The sequence below is a fragment of the Pteropus medius genome, unplaced genomic scaffold (genome assembly GCF_902729225.1).
Source record: "Pteropus medius unplaced genomic scaffold, Ma_sr-lr_union100, whole genome shotgun sequence".
NCBI lineage: Eukaryota > Metazoa > Chordata > Mammalia > Chiroptera > Pteropodidae > Pteropus > Pteropus medius.
The window spans coordinates 8916334-8935704 of record NW_024355990.1 but is presented as its reverse complement, the minus strand read 5'-3'; the positions used below and the strand labels follow the sequence as shown (position 1 = coordinate 8935704).

The 19371-nt window shown below is 40.6% G+C and overlaps 1 protein-coding gene across 3 annotated transcripts in view; it reads left to right on the top strand.

The window, feature by feature from the left end:
• Window positions 1-19371, top strand: part of MAP2K6 (mitogen-activated protein kinase kinase 6) — a 109432-nt gene that overhangs the window by 73782 nt on the left and 16279 nt on the right. For 2 of the 3 annotated variants that reach the window (XM_039859226.1, XM_039859228.1), the window contains exons 3-11: window positions 2065-2113; window positions 2711-2824; window positions 4099-4218; window positions 5059-5175; window positions 5766-5817; window positions 7829-7956; window positions 8721-8798; window positions 9906-10045; window positions 18116-18161. In XM_039859226.1, coding sequence (XP_039715160.1) covers window positions 2065-2113; window positions 2711-2824; window positions 4099-4218; window positions 5059-5175; window positions 5766-5817; window positions 7829-7956; window positions 8721-8798; window positions 9906-10045; window positions 18116-18161 — 844 coding nt within the window. The remainder of the gene's footprint in view (window positions 1-2064; window positions 2114-2710; window positions 2825-4098; window positions 4219-5058; window positions 5176-5765; window positions 5818-7828; window positions 7957-8720; window positions 8799-9905; window positions 10046-18115; window positions 18162-19371) is intronic. The other variant, XM_039859227.1, reaches the window with a different exon arrangement.

The window sequence follows — 19371 nt, the reverse complement described above, 5'->3', positions numbered from 1 at the left end:
AGAGAGAGAGATGTCATGAGATGCAGGTAACCCAGTTTTCAGCGTGTTACCCTTTCCTCATTAGGTCAAGACTGAGAGTCAAGTGGTGTGAGTTTTATTTTCAGCTCCATTGAGGACTGTATGGCTTCAGCAGAACCTACAGTTTTTCTGGGTTTTATTTTTCTCAGCCTGGAAAATGGCATGAAGCCCTCCTATTAGGTAGAGCTATAACGCAAAGTTAGTGTAAAGCTGGAGTCAGCAAACTTTTTTTTTGCAAAAGGCCAGAGAGTAAATATTTTAAGCTACCTGGGCCACAGTGGCCTCTGTCGGATGTTCTTTGTTGTTGGGTTTTTATAACCCTTTAAACTTATAGAAATCCCTCTTAGCCAGGCCACAGGCTGTGCTTTGCAGAGCTCTGGTGTGAACTCCAGACTCTCAGACGTGGAAGGGGTCTTAGCCGGCACTCTTACCTGATAACGAGAAAACGAAGAGAGTGGCCTTTCTGTTTCTTCTGTTGCTGTCAAAAGGATGGGTGCTGAACAAGTGCAAAGGATATTTTATTGTTTGCATTAGTCACATGTTTCAAGTAATACTTGTCTTTCTTTCAAAGTTCCACTGCACTTAGTGGACAATAAAAAAAAATTGTGACAACGAAAGAAAAATAACTTTGGAAATTTTAAGAATTGAGAAATCAGATTTCTTCTAATTTAATTCCTCCGGAAAGTGTTTCTGAAGAAAAATTCCCTGCTCAAAAAAACAAGAGATATAAAAACATCACTGTGCGTGTGTGTGTGCGTGTGTGCGTGTGTGCGCGCGTGTATGTGTGTTCTCTCTTCTTTACCTCCCAGTCCTGGTTTTAAGTTAGTATAGAAAAACTCATTTGAGGTCTTCTATGCATTTCAAAGAGATTTCGAGGTAAGGGAGGGCTCGCCATTCAGCCCTTAGATTCATGTTTATATCTGTGTCTGTATTTCTACTTTTCTCTTATTGTTTTATTTATTTACTTAGCTTCAGCAGAAGGGGTAGAAAAAATTGTCATCGGCAAAGGCTTCTTTTCTCTCTCCCTTTCGCTTTCCCTTCCTTCCGTGTCCCCTTCTGTTTCTCCAGAGGTGGTTCTGGCATGGAACGTCCCTCAGTTACTCTCTTTGTTTGGTCATATTAACAGCATGTTTCTGGGCATTTGCTACTTTTGTGATGCTTTCGGTGCGTTTACTTCAAGAAAATGCTTTTCTAGGCTCTTAGTTAGGTGCACAGCCAAAGCCGAACATCTTTCTCTTAAGTGGCTTGATATCAACCCAGGCAATATTGAAGTAGTAAAAATGAATACACGAGAGGTGACTACGTGCCTTGTCTTATGGTGACACAAAATCAGCAAACCTCTGGCTGCCGCGATGACCCCTGGATAGTATGTACACTATGCAGAGAAGGAATATCACATCTGAATTAGCCAACCTGGTAAAATAGAAAGTATTCTGACCCGCAAATCAGGGGTCCTGTGTTAGTTGTGACCTTGGGCAAGTCATTTCAGCTCTCTGGACCTTTTTTCCATCTATAATGGCAGGGACTGGATAGATTTGGAATTCATATGGTCTATGAATTTTGTGAGTTAACATAACTATATGCCAATCATTGTTTCTTTTCTTAAACAATTGTTGAAAAAGTGGTGGGTTAATTAGGTGATTAGTGTTCTTGGATGAAAGAAAAAGTTTGAAGCTGACTAGCTTAGTATAATTATCCATATAATTATATACATATGGCTCTTATTTATTGGATATTTACTGTATGCGAGGCATTCTGCTAAGCATTTTACTTGGAATATCTCATTTAATACTCACTCTTCCTCCATAAGGTAGATATACTAATAACCTCATGTTAAGAAGTAATGGAAGCTCTAAGATATTAAGTAATTTAAACGCAAATGTATTTTATTCCAAATCCCACACTATGAACACTTTTATGCTGCTTTTTTCTTATGCAAACTTCTACCTCATTCTAAAAACAAAATCCGTCCGGTCACGTGTGATTTGGGAATGACATATTTGATTAAAATCTCATGTCTCTTTCCTCCCCCCTTTTCTTTCTTAGGCCACCTCGAGATTTAGACTCCAAAGCGTGCATTTCTATTGGAAATCAGGTGAGAAAAGTCATGTCTACTAGTTAATGTCTTGACCATTTTGTATGTATGCTTTCTGACCGCCCATTGAAAAATTCATTTCCTGTAATATGCTGTCCTGGGATGGATCAGAAAGTTAAAATTTAAACAGAAGTGGTCTGTGGAGCTCTTGATATTTTTGAAAGTCACGTTGAAATCAGGCTGTTGTGGTCCTGATGGAAGGTATTCGAGGAGAGTAATGATTCTTTTTGGGGTGGGGGTATTTCTCAAAGTCGAGGCATAGAGCTGGTCGCCATCAGTCAGAACATGGATTCCCTGTGTGTTTAAGGAGGCATGATGGAAGGAGCACAGTGTAGATAGCTTACACCAAGCCATTTGGAAGCTGAGCTGGAGTTGGATCTCTATATTGCCTGTGACAAACAGGTGACATGCTATGGGAGTCCCAGCGTCTCCCCACACTTTTGGCTTTCAGTGGCTTCTTGGAAGAGCATTTAGACCACTAGCTTCTCGACCAGAAATAATCCTTAGGACGCTGGGAGAAACCAGAGAGAGAGTACAACGTAGTCTGTGTCGAGTTTCCTTTCTTCTTTTCTAGTGTATTATTTTTCTCTCCTGCAGAACTTTGAGGTGAAGGCGGATGACCTGGAACCTATAATGGAGCTGGGACGAGGTGCGTACGGGGTGGTGGAGAAGATGCGACACGTGCCCAGCGGGCAGATCATGGCGGTGAAGGTAGAGTTGATGTTCCCCAAACGTTTTCTATCTGTGGTGTATACGTTTGTCCATCTCAGTTGTAAGTCATCTCTTTTTATAGATGCAAGACAATCTTCAGTGGGGTGAAACAGAAAAGATTATTTGTAGGGAAAAGTATTTCCCTCCAAATGTACGGAAAATACTTCCTTAACGTCATTTAATACCAGGCCCAAATTAAAATGACCTTGATTGTCTAGAAGTATTTTTTTCCTGTTAATTGTTCAAATTAGGATCCAAACAAAAGCTCACATATGTTGCATTTGTTGTTATGGCTCAAAAGTCTCGTTTATTCTATGTTCTATTTCTTTTAAAACATTGTCCCTGAAAATCAGGAAACCAGAATTTAGGGGAAAAAAATTATCTCCATTTGTGGGAAAAAAGAAGGAAAGATACATTGGGAGTGAATCTGCATAGTTTCTACACTATAAAAAGAAATATATAATCATCACCTATTTCTTGAATAGATGCTGGAAGAACCTCAGAGAGTTGCCATCTGTACATGAATTAATACAATCAGGCCATTGTTAGAAACGTGAATGGCTGGATGACTTGGATCCCGTGGTTTTGGGGGAATGGACCTCTCTTTCCCCTAGCCTGTAGATTTTTTCAGTGTGTTCTTCTGCAGACTCTTTGCTAAGTTGGCAGAAAATGTGAAAGCCTGGTGATGTACCATTCCTACGATTTAATGAAATAATTGTATTTCATTAGATATGGATAGAAATGAAGGATATCCATTAGATATGGATAGAAATGAAGGATTTCTCCATTTCTGCTTGATGCCTTCTGTTTCCCGCAGCTGTATCAATTCTCTTACAGTTGCTGTTTAGTCCAAATATTCTTACTTGCTCCCAAAGAAGGGGCTTCTGGCTTTGTTTGTAGGACCTCAGATCAGCTACAAAGTAATTAATACTTACGTGGCCTCTTTGCACTGACCAGACATAATACAGTGAACCAGACTGTTTTTGTAACTTGGGTATACATTCTCAAACATTTGCACACTTTCCGAAGTATATTATCAGCTTGCTTCTTACAGGGGATTATTTGAGAAATCAAATGAATAACAGTCTTCCTCAGTTTTCTTTTGTTACAAATATCTAATCGCTTAGGGTGGATGTTTGAAAGGTTGTTGCTAGACGTTGTGCTGTGAATTTTTGTGCTGTTTTCAGGATGGGACTCTGTGAAGGGTCTCTGCCTTATCAACTGACTCATCCTCAGAGCAGTAACCATACATTTTCCCATGCATTCCCATTCAGCGGATCCGGGCCACGGTAAATAGCCAGGAGCAGAAAAGGCTACTGATGGATTTGGATATTTCCATGAGGACAGTGGACTGTCCTTTTACGGTCACCTTTTATGGCGCACTCTTCCGGGAGGTAGGTGATCTTTCAACTCAAAGTCCGAGGAGAACGATAACTTAAAAAGAAGGTTCTCGGATCATGTGAATGCCACGCGTAGTCATGGTACTCTTTCTTGTTTGACGTGTCTCCTATCGAGAATTTTATACTTAGGCGTTGAAAACGCGATGTCCTGGTGCAAAGCTGGCTGGAAATTTGCTATTTTCAAATGTCTTGAGCTCCGTTAAAGGCACCGAGTTTCTCTCTTTTTCCTTTCTGTTTTGGTTTGTCTCTTTTGGCCAAACTGTCTATATCAATTGACCATGGACTGATTTGGATAGATTCCTTAAAATCTGAACTATTCTGACCTTTTGGCTACTTGATAAGCTTTACGTAGCCTGTTTGTGTACCAGGTAGATTTGCATTTATCTCTTTGCTTTACCTCTGTTTTTCACTTCACCATGACATGGAGTATGATGCTTCACCTCACTCTTAAAACCAACCTTTTGATTAACTATGGCCAGTGCTCCTTGTGAGCAGTCAGACATGGAGGAGGCATCTAGACTGAACTTCATGGGGGCAGTCTCAGTAAAGGCCTGGATTTCTAGGAGTCTATCGCTTGTCTCTATCAGTCTTTAGATGCTAGTTTTCCTTAGAGAGTCGGTGATCACATGCCAGTTCTGCTCAGCTGTCTGTGTTTGCTCTTTGGAGACAATCCTGCTTGTTTATAAATTCCTTTGTGATCTTGAAGAGAAATTACACATTTCCTCCAAAAACTCAAGCAAGAAGTAGTTCTTCCTGACAGGTGTTAACCATTTCCTCTTTTACTGTTTTCCAACAATCTCTTCACTAACAATCTCTGAACCAATTGGTCTCCAGGGTGATGTTTGGATCTGCATGGAGCTCATGGATACATCGCTAGATAAATTCTACAAACAAGTGATTGATAAAGGCCAAACAATTCCAGAGGACATCTTAGGGAAAATAGCAGTTTCTGTGAGTACATCATGAACCCTACAAGGAGAATGCGAGATGTCTAGGCTTCCTGTGTCTTTGTGTACTGGACCAAAGCTTCCATTTGGTACATGTTGAATGTAAGAGTGCATCTGTGGATGGATAAATGAATGCTTTCCTCTCCGAGCACTGGGTAGAAGATTCTGCCACTGGCTTGGTTTGGTAAATTCTCAGTTCCAGTGCATCTAAGCAGTGCATTTATCTACTATGACCATATCCCTGGCGTCTATATTCTGATATTAGTTTGAATTTTATTTGTGGATTTTTACATGTTTTCTTGGTACTAATAGGCATCGGAAGAAATGGAAGAAAATGAAATGGAATAAAGTTGTTGTTTTCCCTTAGAAGCTGTTGAGGTGCAGGAGGGTGGAGATATATGAGTTTATATCATAAATCTTTTTAGATACCAAGTTTTGTAACTTCCTGGGTATTTTCTTGGATAGGACCACCACTATTTGGGAAAATACTTCACCTCGTGAGCTTAAGCCGGGGATAATAAACCTGGATATACTTAACATTCAGTTTCTTTCCAGTGATGGAGGACATAAATCTACCCTGTGTTTCTCTTGCAGATTGTAAAAGCGTTAGAACATTTACACAGTAAGCTGTCTGTCATTCATCGAGGTAAGCAACCATGGATGCGCCCTGGCTGTTGTTTTAGTAAAGTTTATTTCTTTCACTTGAGTTCCACCATCTCCCCTCCCCCCATGCCCATGGATGGAAGTAGAATTGAGTTAGACAAGAGAACTGAGGGGTTTTCCCTTGGGATTGGATAGCAAATCCTGTAAGTACCTGTTCTTTATCTTGTTTGAGGACGTTAGATGGCATGGGCTTTATTTCACCCCTAAATTAAGTGTAAAAATACCTGTTCCCAAGTGGAGCTGTAGGGTTGCGCCATGGAGAATTTTAGAGAATAGGATAAAAATTCATCCAGTATTGGCCATCCCCTGGGAGTTCGTTAGAAAAGCAGAACCATGGCTCCCAAGACCAACTGACTCTGCATTTTCACAAGATCGCTAGAGAATTCTTGTGCACATTAAAGTGTGGAACGTTCTGGTATAAAGCACAGCATTTTCAGACAGCAGGAGGCAGGAAAAAATGAAAACAAATTGGTAGATTTGTCTCTTCCTCCTATCCTTTCTTCCTTTTTTCTTTCCTATCGACCTTTTACCTCTTCATCCACCCACATATTCATTCTGCCATCTTCTCTCAGTCCCCATGTCCTTCCATTTATCTCTGATAATCATTTTCCAGCATCATATAGCTCTATATTTTTACAGCACTATAATATACTATAATATATCATATAGCTCTGTAGTTTTACAGCACTATAATATATAATACCTGAGAGGTATCTGAGAAGAAAACATATTCATGTTAAAATTCTACATAGGAATTCTTGATAGAGAAACAAGCAGCTATACAGCAAGCACATGGAAACATATTAAAATCATATTAGAAAGTACCAAAGATAGGAGTGGTGTAGGTAGAATGTAAAACAAGGACATGATTGGCCCCAGTGACAGTCATCAAGAGAGGCTGCTCGGAAAAGAGGTGCTCAACCAGGTTTTTGGAAAAATTAATGGGAAGTATGGATAGCGACGGGGCACTGTGATTTGGTGATTTTCACACTCTTTGAGCCTGAAAATAATGTAAAATGCCTCAAAGAGTGTGTCGGGTACTATTGTTATTAAAAATTGGAACAATAGGAGAGAGGAGGAGGAGGGGAAGAAAGTGACATGGAATCTAGATAGGAAGACGACTATGGATACCAGCAAATGTGAAACTGATTTTTAAGGGTCTATTTCAAAATTATGAAATATTTCATTCATGCTGGAGAATGAATATAAAAGTAAAAAACAATAAAATGAACTGGGTATATCTGCCATTCCATTTAAGGGAAGAGTTATAAAAGATGATGTAAAAAGTTTTTAGAATAATATTTTTCTTCTGATTATATATTCTTTGTGAAAAATGTCACAGGGAAAAAATTAGCTATAATTTTTAATTTTACCGTCCAGAGATAATAGCGATTCATCTACTTGGCGGTAGGGGTAGGTGTGCTATTTTTTCCAGGCTGAAGGGTTCATTTAAGAACTATTCAGTAATACGTATATATTCTGTAACCTGCGTCCTGGTCTGGAATATCTGGGTTCATGATGAGTTATACACTGTGGGACTTCTGACATACTTCTTGCAGAAGATTCATTCAAAACTGGTTGCTTCGATTGTATTTGGTGTATGATTATGTCACGGTACGGCCTTTTATTCCGTGATCTCTGTCTAGAATTTATTCATCTTGCATAATTCAGACTGTGCCTATGGAACTTGGCATTGATTCCGTAATAATTTTTTAAGTTACTAGATGATGGGGACAGTGAAGATGATAAAACAGAGGAAACAGTTCTTTCTACTGATAGATTCACAATCCTACAAGAAGGACAAACCGTAAAATAGAAAATCAAGTCGAAAGCAAGAAGAAGCATGTGACTGAGTCAGGGCTGGCATTGACTTTTATGTTGGGCGTGGGGAGAGGAAGGTGAAGGAGAAATGGAGGTTTCAGGCCCTCTGGTGGCAAAGAAATGAATCTCCAAAGCAGACGCGTAGGACGGGCTCCTATTTGTTCTTGTTTCAGATGTCAAGCCTTCCAATGTGCTGATCAATACTCTGGGCCAGGTGAAGATGTGCGATTTTGGAATCAGTGGCTACCTTGTAGACTCCGTCGCTAAAACGATTGATGCAGGATGCAAACCATACATGGCCGTAAGTACAGCAGCCGGGAGTGGTGTCTGAGTCTGCAGGCTGTGCCAGGAAATACGCATTGGATGGCTACAGAGGGAAATTGAAATGCAAAAAATAGTCTACAATCTCCTTTTTTTCTTAAATGTTTCCTGCCTGAAATCCTTAGTCACTTGCTTCATATATATTATTTTTAAAAAATCAAGTAAAAAGGTATATTATTTGGAAAAAACGTGTGAATAACACACACAGCCCACACAGTCGCAAGGGGTTGTTACTTTCTTGAGGATAGACCAGTAAATAGAATTTAAATGACCCAAATAAGTCAGTTAGGTTAGTCCTGAGAGAAACTCGTAGCTGTGAAGATTCGTTGTCATTAGCAGAGACCTTGGGACCCTCTTAAAGGATTTCTACTATATTCTGTTTTAAAATGGACTTGTACTTGGCATTGAAAAGCTTCCTGTCCCTGTTTAGCTAAAATCTGTTTCTATGTTTTAACACCAGACAGTACTGCCCAGTGACTCTCATTAATTCTTTTTCCTGAGTTCGGGACTGTCGGTGTTTTTAAGAGGGAACATTCTATGCTGGCAAATTAACTTTATAACATATATCCTGTCTCTTCTGCAGGCAAAATTAAAATTAGTTATGAATTGCGAGAGCTTTTAGATCCATTACTCTCTCCAAGAAAAGACTACTGCAGAATAAGGAAACCCTGTGTAGCCGCCCACCCCAGAGAATTTATCAAGCGCTGAATGTCACTCGATTGTCTGTTTGTGTCTTCTTTCCAGCCTGAGAGAATAAACCCAGAGCTCAACCAGAAGGGCTACAGCGTGAAGTCCGACATTTGGAGTCTGGGCATAACGATGGTACCGTATGCCGACCGCCGTGGACTGGGAGGTTCTGGGCTTGAAGCTGGGGTGCGGCGGGGAGTTGAGACCCGGAGGCAGATGCCCCTAAAGCCAGTCTCGGGCAGCCCTTCCTGTGTGAGGTAGCAGGAGACCACGTGCCCAGTGTTTGCGAGATGGCATAGGAGAAATACTGCACTGGGATCGGGCAGACCCAGTTTCTCTCTATTTCGTCTCTAACCGGCGTGTGCCCCTGAGTAAATGGTGGAGTTGCAGGGACTGTGTTATTGTCCTCATCCGTAAAATGAGAGAGTCTGATTGTAGTTCCTGATGGTGTCTTTAAAATTAAATTATTCTAATCAAGGCAGAAAAAAGCATAAGCTCCCCCGAGAGTGCTACTATGTGTGGACCTTGAGAGAGCTGTGTGCTCCAGGACGCAGGCTGTGCTTCCCAGGATGTGGTTATGATGGAAGTCTTGGCTGTTGAGGTCAAGTACAGCTAAAAGACATGTTGGACAAGATAATTTCCACAGGCACAGCCTGAAAGCTATACTCTTAGTGCCTTACTAATAACGTTGGTGACCATCAGTTTTCAGTGTATCACCAAGGTCTGGAATTATCCACTGTGGCTCCTCTCCAGGTGGAGCAGCTGATTAAATCCCCGAGTTATTTCACATCCCTGCCCAGGCGACATGTGATCTTGTAACAGCAAAGTGGCCTTTACTCACGTCCAAAAAAAGATCAGTCATTTGGTCCTAGGTTATTTATTTTTTTTCATTGCAGCAAGGGACCTGCAGATGGCAGCAGATGCACAACTCTGTAAAAGTCTTAGTGGGAGAATTGCTTTTCACATGAAACATTTGAAAATCTGGTCGCTTTACATCTAGAAGTTTAATACTGCTGGCTTACAATTTTATTGAGTATCACAGTGGGTTTTAGCGAGGACCCAGTAGACTTAGTAAGGTAATATTTGAAAATCCCTAGCACTAAGAATCGGGGAGAAATCCTTCAGATTGTACTTGAACTTGTCCATTGTTTTTCCTGCCGGTTCTTCTGGAAGAAGACACCACGGACTCCATAAAATAGCCCCATTTAAGCTGTCATCTCCTTGTGCTCCTGTCTCCTCCAGATTGAGTTGGCCATCCTTCGGTTTCCCTACGATTCATGGGGAACTCCCTTTCAGCAGCTCAAACAAGTAGTAGAGGAGCCGTCGCCACAGCTCCCAGCAGACAAGTTCTCCGAAGAGTTCGTTGACTTTACCTCACAGTGGTAAGAGAGCCTCGTCTCCCAGGTGCCGGTGATAAGGAAGACGAGGCGGACTCATGAATTTCCTTCATCGGTTTTAATCCATCACGCGTACATTCATTCCCAAGGCATTTATGGAGTGTGCCCTCCATGCTGGAGCAACAAAGAGGCCTCTGTCAAGTCCCAGCCCTCAGTGAGCTCAGAGTCGAGTAGGAGCATCTCATCAGTGAATAATTACAGTACGATATGGCAGGCCCAGTGATAGAGAGATGCGCAGAGTATATAGGGAACTCAGGAAAGGCAATAGGATAGAGTTTCTGGAGGAGATAAATTCTGAGTGGAGACCGTGTGAGATATTTCCCAAGTGAAAGGCAAGCGGGGGAGGGAAAGGTGTTCTAAGCAGAAGGGGTATCATGCACCACGTCACGAAAGGGAGAAACTCCCTAATGAGAGCTTTAAGCAGTTGGGTGTTGATTAGAGCATAAAGAGGAAGATGGCAGGACCTGTTGCAGGTCCAGGGGTGGGGAACAGGTAAGATACAAAGAGTCACCTTAGATGAGAAGACAGTGGATGATCTCAGAGTGTTACTTAGGTAGCCGGAGTCTTGCAGAGTAGTTCTGGTGTTTTGTAGGCTTCCTCCTACAGAACACTTGCTAACTGTGGATACACGGGCCCATAAGGGAATGATGGACAGCATGAGAGGTCTGAGGAAGGAGTCTCAAGAAGGTTGGAATGGAAAGACAAAAGGAGCCAGGCTAATGCTGTAAGCTTTATTTTCATGGGAATTGTCAGTAGAATCAAGGGAAGTAAGAGAGGGCGTCGTTTTCTCCAGAAAACCGATTGGTTTCTGTCTGCATAGGGACCACGATGCCTGACATAACTTGATGCTAATGATCATTGCAAGTGATGCTGGGAGGTGGATGTCAAAAGACAGGCACAAAATGGAGCGAAGTTAGTTTATTTGGGCATCGTGCAAAACCGGGTGAGAATTGGGAGGAGGGGGAATCGGCGATGGTGACAAGCCCAGCTGGGACCCTCGTCGAGGAGCCGTTCTGGCCACTTGCTGCTGAGGAAGGGGTGGAGTTCTGAAGGCTGTTTGAGAGGACAGCTTCCTTGGCCTCCATGCTCTTTGGAAGAAGCGTTCTGAGAACAGCTTTTATTGGAGAACACGGTGGGACAAAGCAACCATCCATTGCTTGTGAAACTAAAGGCTCTTGGACTTTTTGTTAGCTCTCGGCCCCATGTCACCCCTGGTACTTTTCCCTAATGATATATTGTTTGTTTTTGTTTTGATCAAATGGCCAGAGAGGGGCTGGAGCACTGGGCCCCGGCGTGTGAGGGCTCTAGTGTCCCTTCCAGTACATTGTTGGGTGCCTCTTAGTATGTACTGTACCCCTGGGCTGCCAACATGTGCCCTTTTATCTGCTTTCCCTGAGCGAGTGTGGATGTGGGGGTGCGCCTGCCAGGTTGTGATGGGCTCATGCTTATGCTTTCCGGATTCAAGAACTTTTATTTTTTTCTTACCCTCAAATGTTTAAAGGTCACACAGGAAAAGGGATGAGTCACCTTGGATAGTTTAGACCAGTTGTTCTCAAGTGGGAGGTAATGGGAAGAGTTGTATCTAGGGAAGTCTTTTCATATGCTCCTCCCTGTAACCCACTTCTCCCTCACCCTACCCCTCTTCCCCAAGAACCTCGGTACTCCAGAAAACTTTGGTGAAAACAAGGCTGATGTGAACAGTTCTAGAAAGTCGAGACACCTTTTGTGAATCACCAGTTTAATCCACTAGTTCTCAACTCTAGCTGCTCATTTATAAAACTCGAGAGAGCTTTCCAGTGTACTACGCCTGAGCCTCACCCTCAGAGATTCTGATTTAATTGGTCTGGGGAGCGTACTGAATGTCAGTATTCAAATGTTCTCGCATCAGTCTAATGTACAGCTGGGGTGAGAACCCCTTCTTTAGACTTATGATCAGTGGGCCCACTATCAACTGCTTCCTGTTCAGAAAACTGCTTTTCTTCTACAATTTTTTTTTTAATCATTCCATTACATTTTGTTTATTTCAAGTATACAGTACATTGATGAGATGTTTATATAGTTTACAAAATGATCCCTCAATGGCTCTTTCCTCTGGCGCTTCACCTGGCCATGACATTAATGCTGACTGCATTCCCTATGTCGTGCTCCCCATCTCAGTGACCATCTGTCAACTACTAATTTGTACTTCTTTAACCCTTCACCCCTTCCCCCCCGCCCCCCGGCCATCACCCAATTGTCCTCTATGTTTGTGAGTCTGTTTTTGATGAGTTTGTTCATTTTGTTCCTTAGATTCCACATATGAGAGAAATCATATGGTATTTATCTTTCTCTGTCTGACTTACTCCACTCAACATAATAACCTCTAGGTCCATCCATGTTGTTGCAAATGGTAGGATTTCATTTTTTTTTAATAGCCGAGTAATATTCCATTGCATGTGTGAACCATAACTTCTTTATCCAGTCGTCTGTTGATGGGCATTCAGGTTGCTTCCATATCTTGGCTATTGTAAATTGTGCTGCCATGAACGTAGGATGCATAGATCTTAATGAATTATTGTTATGGTTTTCTTTGGATAAATACCCAGAATTACAATTGCTGGGTCAAAAGGTAGATCAGTTATTCATTTTTTGAGAAACCTCCAGACTGTTTTCTATAGTGGCTACACCAATTTGCAATCCCACCAACAGTGTATGAGAGTCCATTACTTTTTCTTTGACCAAAGCATTTTTTCTTACTTAGAATTTCCCCTTCAAGAATCAGAGCGTTAAAGCTTTTTTACAGATATGTTAAAAATGAAAACCTTGAAACATAAATGCTTTCTAATTTTAATGTATGCACAGGAATGTGGACATTTCAGATACCCGTATGTAGCGAGCACCCTTCCCACCAGTACATCCGGGGGATCTTCATGACGGTCCCTCTGTGGTCTCCATTTCCCTCTCTTTTTCCTCCTCATTTTAGTCCCAGCTAATTTTAGTCCATAAATTTAAAAATCTTGAGCCGTGGATATTTTCCAGCTTTCCTGGAGCCGTTAATTCTGTTAATACTGTTAGCTCTGTGTCGTTTCATTCACACTCGAGTCCGTCAGTCCGGCTTGCTCATCGGGTTTACTAAAAAAGTTAATAACAATAGAAATAAAACTCCCATCACTTCGACTTCAGAGTCGTCAAAGACTACCTTCTTCTTCAGACTTTCAGGGTTATAGACTCCAGTATTAAGAATATCAGTTGCGTGAAATAGGGAGTCATTTTTTTATTGGCTATGGGAATTGTGAAGTCGAAGGGAAGCATTGGTTTTGACTTTCATAAGCATCCTCACTTATCCTCAGTCGGATTTTTAAAGAGCACTATCTCTACCTTTTCAGGTGGCAGGTCAATAGTTCTTTTTCCTGTTATAAACAACCTATGTATTTTCTTTGATACCCCCGTAGTATGACCATTATTTTGAAGCAAACTGAGTTGGAAACATCATCAACTGTTTCAAAAAATGATGCTGACTTTTTTTTTTTTTTAAAGGTTTTATGAATGAATGGCTTAGATCTTTGCGGAAGCAATTTTGTTTTTCCTATGTATTAGCACACGGATGCATACCTACCCCTAATAGCAGTCTAGGTTTTTCATTTGTTTTATTACTGGTAGTTTTAAAGTCTGATCTGGAGCTGCATGGAAAGAATGAAAAATGACTTTAACCTAAGAGGCACCTCTTCTACTTCGTGATGAAGATAAGGATGAGCGTAACTCCCTTTTAGAGCTGTTCCTCTATTTTCCTCTGTATAAAGCTGTGTTTTTGAGACACAGCTTATGGAAGGGCCATCTTTTGAGTAACCTCCCTGTGTGTCTTGTATTTTTGTGATGTAGGCTGTGATCCTTCAAGACATCTCAAAAACCTCCAACTGTTTGTCTTAAGTGGGAAAGGGGACTACAGATTGGGAAAGTGAAAGGTTTAATCTCAAATCTCGAGATAGCTACATCCACGTTTTTATTTCCTACGTCTGTCTTTGGGGTAAATGTAAAACTAGAAAAAAGTAAAAAAGTGCATTACTCACAGCCCAGATAATCCATCCGGGTATTTGTGACCTTTCAGGGGATGTGTCCTCTCTAAGCATTCGATGACGTCACAGTGGTGCTACGTACCGTACGCCGTCACCCAGGGCATCGACTTGGTAGCCACTTGCCCTCTGATCGCTGTGTGTCAGTTGACAGTGCATCGTGTTTTGTGGATGGAACAGAAACACAGGCTATTCCTGTCACACCCGAAGTTAGACAGAGAGCCCAGAGGTCCAGCTGATCTATTTCTTTTGCAATGAGCATCAGAGAAACATTATCTTGAGGGGAGGCGTGGAGAAAAGAAAAAGTTAAAGTACTTATTCCTTATGAACTTGAAGAAAAACACAATGATTTCTTACAAACCCTTCCCGTGTGAACTTATTTTGAAATAGGACTATGACCGATATTTTCTTCTTTTTTTCCTCACACATGGACTTTTTTTTTTTTTTTTTTAAATCAGAGGGGTTTTAAAGAGCTCTTGGAGTGAGTACTGCCAAACACAGAAGCCTTGTTTTGGGTTTCATAATAGAGAAGTCAGTCAAAATGCTGTATAGTCTAATCCCGCAGAAGGCTCAACGAATGAGTTTCTCAAGACGACAGCTTACAGTTGTCACCACAACCTCTTCCTATAGGTTCACAGGCTTGGGGACTCGAAGGAAGTCACTGGAAACCAACAACCGATTGCCAGAACAGCTTGACTTCCTTTTTGCTTTCCCTCCAGACGATTTAAGAGGCTTGGTGCTCCACTGACCAGCTGTATGGCATGTTGGAGTGTCGGAGGTCCGCCCAGACACTGATACTGTATGACTCAGAGGAACTAGTATAAAACAGACAATCAAATATAGTTCCCAACTTGTTCAGGAAGGACAGTAAAAAGAGGCTCTTGGTATTTATTTAACTTGTGACAAATATAAGGCTTGAGAGGCACAGCGTGTTTTTATTTTGTGGATGCAGCACATAGCCCTTCTTGGAAACAATCAGGGAGAATTCAAATAGACAGAAATCCTCTGGTCAGCACAAACTTCAAGCTAGCAATTCTCAAGACAACATGAAGCTGTTTTTTAGTGTCAGCTACGGTCAGGAGCGTGTGTTGTGGCATTTGGAAGAGGAATTAGGGCAGTTAGCTAATTGCACGCTTGAAAATGACAAGCCACTTGAAAATTCAAAAGTCTGACTCAAATCCAAAAAGAAATTGGTATAGCTTTGAACTCCGCAGTTGTTATTCCATACTGAATTTTAAGCACTTCTTATTAAACATGGAAAATTTGCTTTTTCCCCTAACTTTATCCTGAGCATTTTGCTATTCTTAGCTTGCCTTCTGAAGTGTTCTCAATTTAAAAGATAGAGCAAATGGGTTCTATCTGTTATGTTAATTCGGTAAACAGCCTTGGTTTGCTGTATATTTTCCATCAACACTCTGCAGTGGTGCTTGTAGTCAAGTCTGAGCTTTCTAACCAGGGGCCATAAGTCAAGAAATAGCCTACTTACTGGTCAGCAGTCTCTCAGATTTCAGAGATCCTTAAACGCTTTCTGACGGGTCTATTTAGGGTACTTTCCTCACATTTTCTTTATACAGATGAAAGAAAAAATATAGGAGAAATTTTCTTAAACTCTCCCGGAAGTGAAAAGATAAGACAACCTTGACTTGAAATGATCTCTCCTTAAAAAAAAAAAATAAAGGACGTTTTCAGTTCTTCTACCTGAGGAAAACAGAGATTATTATTTCATTATCTTCTAATTAGAAGGTCAAAATCAGCATCATGACAAAGATCTTTGGTTGGTAAAACAGACCGTTGTTTTTCCATTTGAGAAAGAAACTTTTCTTCCTATCATTCGGTGGATCCTTGTCCTCAAGGAGAGTATTTCAGAGTCAACGCAGAGTTAGGGTCTGATGACTGACTCGTGTCTAAATAGACGCCTGAAACCAAACACATCAATACCGAGCGTGGATTTAATGTTGCATTTGTGCTTTTCATCACTGATTTTAGCAAGTTAAATTGTTTAGATTACAGAGAAGACATTCTGGTCTTTTATTTGCTTCGAACAATAGCTGAAATTCAGGATTTTTACACATCAGCCTGTTTTTTGTTTGTTTGTTTGTTTGTTTGTTTGTTTTACGGGAGTGCAAATCGGCAACAGTCCTGGGATCACATTTCTTCTGCTGTGTTTCTTTCTCTGTGAAGTAGCCCTTGGAAGAACTTTTGCTGCCTGGGGTGGAGGAGAGAAGGCAGTGGTGGTGAGAATGTGCCCAAATGAAAGAACAGTCAGCTGGAGAGGCTTCTAAGTGAATTTCGTTTCAGAGAAGCGGGTAGAAGGTAGCAACGAGGAGGAACACTCTAGTAGTGCACACGGCCTGGGTGTCTCAAGGCTGGCACCAGTGACGTTTTTGACTGGATCAGTCTCGGTTGTGGGAACTGTCTTGTGCATTGTAGGATGTTTAGCAGCACCCCTGGTCTCTACCTGTAGGTGCCAGTACCACAACATTGCCAAGTGGCCCCTGGAGGGGAAAATCACCCGCACTTGGGAATCACCAGTAGAGCCCTATAGAATCTCAGGGTGCAGGGATATGCAGAGTCATAACAGGGAGTGACAAAGCCTCATTCAGGTCACTCAGGCACACCTTCCCATAGCAATTCAACTTGAACAGTTGATGATTCCTCTCGCTAATTCGCTCTTATTTTCATCCTCAGTTGAGAAGGAACTTTCTCTCATAGGTTGTCTGGTCACACTGAGGTCACTAGATCCTAGATCTGCCCTCAGTTCCAGGTTGAAACTTCTCTCCTCATATCTACCTGTCCCCTGTCTCAGGTTCCCTGGCTTCTACCTAAAGAATTGCCTGGAATAAACTGGTAGGCTGCTTTAAGTTGTTTTGGTTCAAAAGCTTCCTTTTTTTTTTCATTTTGTTTTGTTTTAAACCACAGTTTTCTCAAAGTGTCTCAATTACTTCACTCTCTTACGGTTCTCCACCATGCCCCCATCCCCCTCATTTCTGTTAGGCTATGTGGTTAAACAGAGCTCATGTCACACGTACTAGGTCTCATTTGTTCAAAATAATCCATTAATACAAACTCCAGCAGTGTAATAATCAGTCACGTTTTGCTTCCTTCAGCGCCAGGCAAAGTTCCTTTCCATTCATGTATTATTTTGTGATACAGTGGGCGGGGGAGTCTGTAGATTGCCTTGCAAATCATAGTTTTCGAAAGTATCCTTTTGTTTATTCTGTAACCTGGGATTCCAGCTCCAAATAAACTGCTTTTTTTTTTTTCCTCCCACTTGAAGGCTAGGGGCGGATACAGGGGTGGGTTGAGGGGTTGATCTCTTCATATTGCAGTTGTATCACTGTTTCCGATATCAGATATTAAAATGTCTGTGTATATAGACAGCTGAATGGGTGGGAGCTACCTGACAGTGTAGTGCATGACCACGAATTGCCAAGTCACTGGATGAGTGTGCTTTCTCTTTCAGAGAAAGCTAAGAGGTCGCAAACCAGTAGTGTTACCTTGGGCATTTTATGGGTGTATTGCTTCTATCTCAGGCAGGTTTGGTTAGGTATATATAAAAGCAAATTATATGTTCAAGGGAGCCAGAAGCAAGGAGAACCACGTATTGAAGATAGTGAAGAGATAACAAATGTAATATAAGAAACACCTGCCAATTTCTTTGCTAGTGGGTGTGGAATGAAAATTGTTTTGAAGGAAAGTAGATATGTATTTTGAAATATAATGGCTGTAGACCAGAAAAGCTAGATTATATGTCATTGGTAACTGATCAAAAGGAAACACACACACACACACACACACCCATTCTTCCCCATAAGTTACACCCAGAGTAATTCAAAACATAATTTATAAGTGTAACAGAAGAGGAAAGTCAACATAGATCAGTGTTTTCAATACATTTTTTTAAAAGCTGGCTATGTTTAATTTTTTACCTGTTCTGAAATCCTCGTCTAGTGAAAATAAAGGTGGTTTCTAGATTTTAATGTAATTAATTTTTTTTTTCTTTAAGCTTAAAGAAGAATTCCAAAGAACGGCCAACGTATCCAGAGCTTATGGTAAGTATTGTTAGCCATGTAAACATGTCCAAACTAACAGCTAGTAAAGATAAAGTGACTAATACCTGAATTATAATCAAACAGCTGTATCGGAAGAGCTGACTCATTGGGATATTAGTAACTGGAATTGAACTCAAGAAAAAAAAAGAGTCAAGTCCTTCATTGGTCCTAAATCCTTCTTGAGTATAACCTGGGGCATGTCGTCAGTCTTAGCAGTTTTTTTCCATGTTGATAAACGTCATTATAGAGACCAAATTATGTCTATAATATTTATATTTTCAAAGTTCAAAGATATAGAGTCACATATTGCTAATATGAAAAGAAGGAAAGCATAATTTAACAGATTTCAATAATGACACTTAAATACTATGTGACTGATCAGTTTTTGATAGAATATTAGGATAAATTGGATGAACTTCTTTTTGGTGAGTGTTCAGAGAAGAAAGAATCACTTTTATTTTTTCTTTCCGGTTCTCACTTTAGTGGACAATAGTAAAATAGTATCTTAAAAATTTGAATTATGTGACTTCAGCATTCACAGTTTATCATTAGTATGGCCTATGAAAAAAAGAGTGAAAATAAGACTTGAGTTGTTGTTTTAAAATAGTTTCTCTTAAATCGTGGTGCTTGCAATTCTAAGCTAATTACAAATGATTCTTTAATGTAGATGGTAGGGCCCTAAACTTTGCCATCCTTATCTAAGTATATGTGAATGTGGGAGAAAAACACTTTTATTTTTAAAATATTATAAAATTCAGACTATTTACTAGTGTGTGTTAACTCCTCCCTAGATTTATTACAATTATCAAGATTTTAATTTTAGCAAGGGATGGAAAGTTCTGTTCATGCACAATTTCAGAAGAGAAAAGAGAAAACATTGACATCATTTCTTACTGGAGCACAGTTGCTCAGCAGGCATTAAATGCTTGTTCCTGTCTCATTCTACCCACAAGCAGGGCTCAGGTTCAGGATCAGCTCAGGGTGGTTAATAAAAGTACATGATCCTGATATCTCTTAACAAACGTCAGGAAGTGGCTCCTACTTGGAAAAAGTATAGTTTGTTGGCCATTTGTATATCTTTTTTGGAAAAATGTCTGTTCAGGTCCTTTGCCCATTTTTAAATCAAGATTATTTTTATTTATTTATTTATTTATTTATTTTTGCTATCGAGTTATATGAGTTCTTTGTATATTTTTTGATATTAACCCTT